Genomic DNA, 5,185 nt, shown 5'->3' with positions numbered 1-5,185 from the left:
CGTTCGGGAAACGCACGGACGAACCACAGCCCATCACGTCTCTCTTGCTTGCGTTATCACGTGCTTATCACCATTTTTTATATATTTATTTATTATTATTAGCATTGCACGTGCCTCCTTGGGTCCCAGCTGGGGTTTGTGATTAATGCAGACCGTCCGATTAACTTGACGTCCAACGTGGCATAACATCACTGTCGTCTGAGACTGCTCGCAGACGACGATCGCCGTACTCGCGCTACGGTCAGTAACGTATCCTGGAACCAATAAGTTCCCTCCACGTGTTGGAAGACTCAGAGACACGTTTCGTTCGCGACCACGGGATCTCGACGGCTCGTCCGTGGGCCGCGGGGCGCTCATAGTACGATCCCTCGGCCCCCTCCAAAACCCCACGCGTCAGTCGGAGCCGGTCAATAAAGGAGAAGGCGGACTCCACTGCGACCCTGCGAGAGAAACTGATAGAGAGCGACAGAGATCGAGGGGAGGCGTGTCGAGTGCGACGAGGAGAGCGGGAGGTTGGTAGTTTTCTTTCCAGCTCGATCTCGAGCGGTAAACCTTGGTGCTATAGTACGTATAAATCGTCAATTGTTATTTTCCCCTTTTTTGCTTTCCTTATTTTTTGTTTTGATCGCTGTCCGGTAAAGGATTGTAATCTTTCGAACCGCAGATGAGACCATCGTTTTTCTTAATCTTTCTAATGATTCTAGTGAGATCAGGATGTTCCTTGGATATAACCAGGACGACCGATATATTAGGGTTTTGTTCTTGCTTTATTTTCCCCCGATTCTACTCCTTAGAACGGAATCTGAGGCATTGGGGGATGTTTAGGGTTTATCGGGTTCATCTTTATTTGGATTGATGGTCCGGTTATCGTTCCATGTGCGTTCTTTTCGCGGTTTTCTTGGCGTTTTTTAGTTGAAATTGCTTAGATTGTAGCATTGATGTTAATATTTATGTTTTGCACGAAAGGTGTAATTTCATAGATGAATGCCTTCTTATTAAGTTAGATACAGCTATTTGCCCTAATTGGTGAATCAGAAAGGTTTATTGGATGCGAACAAATTCCAGGATTTAATTTCTCTTTTGTATACTACCTTTTTCCCTCGGTTGGAAGGGCAGAGAAGAGGAAAGGAGAGATCTTGGCATTGTTTAAGGGTTTGGTTCTTGTAACGCAAGGGAATAGTTTTTTATTTTGTTATTCATTCAATTCTTTATCCTTATGAAAGGTTGGCGTTGGTTGGAGCGGTATCTTGATTCTCGTTGCCGATCAAAGGCACTCCTTCGATGGCTCCAGCCAGGGTGGCTGGAGGTGGAGGCCCGTCACAATCTTCATCTGCTTCAGGCGTTTTCTTCCAAGGTGATGGCCAGAGTCCTGCCACAGGAAACTCTTCGGGGAATGGGCAGTCTGGCCTGGGACCTTGTTCCCGCGAAATGAACTGCAGAGCCCTGAATAGTGGAACAAATTCCTCTGGGCCTAGTATTGGTGCGAGCTCACTGGTTACAGATGCCAATTCGGCACTTTCTGGACGACCCCGATTGCAGAGAAGCACCAGTATCAACAATGAGTCATGCGCACAGCTTCCAGCTTCGCCCATGTCTTTCTCCTCCAATGTTGTCTTGGGTTCCTCAATGGTGGATGGCTCCTCCCTCAAGAGACAGAGCCAGCACCAACACCAAGAGCAGGACTGGTGCAAGGGGCTTCCAGTGCTCCACTGCAGTCCCCAATGGCACAGGAGCTGGACATTCCATTGCATGCCCAAAAGAAATCAAGCTTGACATCATGCAGCCGGAGGATAATCCTGCAGATGTTGCAGAGGCAGGAGACATTGCAGATTCAGGGGCGCCAGAATCCACAATTGCAGGCTAGGATCCAACAACAAAGATTATCACACCAGCCTCAGCTGCAGCACATGTTGCAGTCCTTGCCACAGATGGCAGCGTATCCAGCTGAAGCCACAACTCCAGCAAGTGAGACACAGCCAACTCCAGCATCAGGCTGTGCAGGCAGCGCTCCCTATGAGACGCCCTTCAGATTGTGGGATATGTACTCGGCGGCTTATGCAATACATGTATCACCAGCGACATCGACCACCCGTGAGTTGATGATTTTTTTTTTTTAATTACTATTCTTGAAATACCTGCTAGATCACTCCTTGATACTGCTATTGACATATCAAGTTGGTCTGACTTCAGTTGCTGTTAATTGTAGGATAATTGTATAGCATACTGGAGGAAATTTGTGCTTGAGTATTTTGCACCACGAGCTAAGAAAAGGTGGTGTTTAGCATCATATGGAAATGCTGGCAACCATGCCTCTGGTGTTTTCCCTCAAGCAGCTAAGGTCTGTTTTTGAGCTGCAAATTTTTCCTTCGTTTTATGCTCCCACTTTCATTGTACATCCCTTGGTATCTTGTTGCTCTTGAAGTTTTCTTTTGTGACCTACATCATATGCAATCCTGCATATCATGCATGTGTATATATTTGCACGAGAACAATAACATTGTACGACCTTTGTACAATTATAACATTCATGTATGTCTGATAAATTGGATACTTCTACATGCATGCAATGGCATCTAACATGAATACTATTTCATTAATCTTGCAGGATTCATGGCAGTGTGGTATCTGTGGTTCTAAATCTGGAAAAGGATTTGGTTAGTAATATTCATTACTTCTCAATGCCATTAGCTGATGGATATAGAAAATTTGCTTTATATAGGTTAGCTTTTACAGGGAGTGTTTTTTTTTTTTTAATTTTTCTTTTACTATGAATGATGCAGCATATGTGAGGAGAACAGTCTGCATAATATCTTTATGGTAAAGATATAACTAGATCTGTTATCGATTTGATTTTTCTCTATTTGCTGCTGTAAGTAACAGCAACAAAACAGAAGAAATGGGAGTGGAGGAGATAAAAGGGGAAGGGGAGAGAGAATATATGAAAGAAAAGAAGTCAAATATAATAGCAAGACTAAAGGTTAAAAGGATAGAGATGTTATATAGCAGTCTAATATAGTTAACAATATATGTATTTTGTAAGTTACATCATTTGCAAGTTGTTGTAGTTTAAGTTATTTTTAATTGTTATTCATGCTTAAGCCCTACCAACAGGAACAAGAATGAATGTTCCTCCCATCTAAAAGTGGAACTATACCCTTCGTTAAGGGAATGGTGCTTCCAACAAAAACAAGATTCGGTTGCTTGTTCTGCAAAACAACTGTCTGAAAATGGAGCCAAACTCGGATTGGCCCATTCCTCAGACTGAGGTTGATTAAACTAAATATAAATTTAGAGGTGCATATGTGTACATGAAAAATTAACCATCACTCTCATAGAGCTACATAAATTTTTGCAGAACTCAATTAAACTTCAGAAAAAATTGAATTCAACTGATAAAGCTCAAACCAAATCTAGACTCCATCACATATTATGTATTCTCTAGTCCCTACATAAAAACTGGCAATGGCAAAGGCATGTGCAAGCACAATATATCATCTTCTGACATTCTTTTTTTTTTTCCAGATATTAAAATCTTCAGGTTTTGTACCATCTTTTTTTTTTTTTTTTGACAATGGAGTAGTATTGCAATTTTAGAATGTTTCTTCATTTCTGATTGCATATAATCTTAGGTTTTCAACTTAATTACACATGCTTGTTTAAATTAATAAATGATTTTGCAGAAATGTATGATGAATGTGATCTTTAAGTTAACTGTTTAATTTATCATTTTTGAGCAGAGGCTACATTTGAAGTACTTCCTCGGCTATTTCAGATCGAATTTGACAGTGGGCTTACCGATGAGTTTTTATTTCTTGACATGCCCCGCGAATTCTGGCTTCCTACAGGAATGATGGTGTTGGACTATGCAAAAGCTGTTCAAGAAAGTGTCTATGAACAAGTTCGTGTTGTTCATGAGGGTCAAATGCGAATCATATTCATGCCAGATTTAAAGGTTATAAATGTTTGTGCCATATTATGTATACAACCTGACAAATATTAGATGTATCTAACGTTTTAACTAATTTATTCTTCAGATAGTGTCTTGGGAGTTTTGTGCTCGACGTCATGAAGAATTTTTACTTCGTCGATTAATAGTACCTCAGGTATAGTTGTTTATATCTTCCATAGTTCCATTCACATGTATGTGGCACTCTTTTATCAAATGCGAATAGAAGTTTCCAGATTCCACTCTTCATAGCATATATTTCGCACTATGATCCATGGTAGTTATTTCCCCTTTTCCTCCCCACACACCACCCCCCCCCCGCCGCCCAAAAAAAAAAAAAAAAAAATCTCTAATGGGTATAAACATGTCGCATTGAAGACTGAAGAGCTTCATTTAAATTTTGGTTTGTTTTTCACTTTACAACCTTTCCTTTTTAGCTCCTGCTGGCACCTGTTGCCTTCATATTGCCATTAACTATTTTAGAAGTTCTTTGAATTTCCAAAATTATCTTAACATGTGAAAACTATCTGCTGAAATTCAACTCTGTGTGAAAAAAGATTGAACCTAATACCATGAAAATCCTTTTTTAATATGTACATTCCTTGTTATGAAAAATAAAAAGCTGTTCTGCTGAACAAAAGCTTTAGTTAAACATCAATAAAGCAGTCAGCACTCTTCCTAGTTACGTGCCTATATGGGTGTGCTTCAGATTTAAGAATTCAAAGAAACACTCCCTCCACTCCCTGCCCCCTTTTCCCAGTTCCGTGCACTACCACACAAATTCAGTTAGACATATATGTAGAAAGTTCTTGGATATATGGATTCCTTGATGATAAATGCTGGATTGTTGGGTACTTGCATAGAAAGTTTTTTGATTCATATAATATGAAAGGAAAATGCTTTGGAATATTCTAATCCTATAAGGAAGGTAGAGTCCAATCAAAAGTGGAAATCTAATGCTGTGTCAAATAGCCTAAAGAAGATCCTGAAGCAACTTGATGCCTCTCATGTGCAAGGGTTTGTCCTAATCTTTCATGGACTCTCAGTTCTTATATTGTAGAGGTGAATCTCTACATAGTTTAGTATTTCCTTTTAGAATCTTTAAGGTCAATCTGTTATTTATCTCTTTTTTGTCATTTTATATGGCATTGCTTATAGAATACTATAATCCTGTATATCATTTGGTGTTCACCTGCTTGTGGATCTGTATGTTTATTAGGACAGCCATAAAGTTAAGAT

The 5,185-nt window shown here is 40.0% G+C and overlaps 2 protein-coding genes across 2 annotated transcripts in view; both read left to right on the top strand.

Moving 5' to 3' along the window:
- Positions 1–1,224: 1,224 nt before the first annotated feature.
- The window catches only part of LOC105043401 (probable transcriptional regulator SLK3), a 34,381-nt gene continuing 30,420 nt past the window's right edge, over positions 1,225–5,185 (top strand). The window contains exon 1 of the mRNA XM_073255845.1: positions 1,225–1,354. Coding sequence (XP_073111946.1) covers positions 1,282–1,354 — 73 coding nt within the window. The 5' untranslated portion in view covers positions 1,225–1,281. The remainder of the gene's footprint in view (positions 1,355–5,185) is intronic.
- LOC140857200 (probable transcriptional regulator SLK3) lies at positions 1,809–4,266 on the top strand. The gene is made up of 5 exons (XM_073255844.1): positions 1,809–2,091; positions 2,207–2,338; positions 2,606–2,654; positions 3,738–3,952; positions 4,035–4,266. Exons 1-5 carry the CDS (start codon positions 2,014–2,016, stop codon positions 4,107–4,109), a joined length of 549 nt encoding a protein of 182 aa, XP_073111945.1. The 5' UTR covers positions 1,809–2,013; the 3' UTR covers positions 4,110–4,266.

The sequence above is a fragment of the Elaeis guineensis genome, chromosome 4 (assembly GCF_000442705.2).
Source record: "Elaeis guineensis isolate ETL-2024a chromosome 4, EG11, whole genome shotgun sequence".
NCBI lineage: Eukaryota > Viridiplantae > Streptophyta > Magnoliopsida > Arecales > Arecaceae > Elaeis > Elaeis guineensis.
This window is presented reverse-complemented; position numbering and strand designations above follow the sequence as displayed.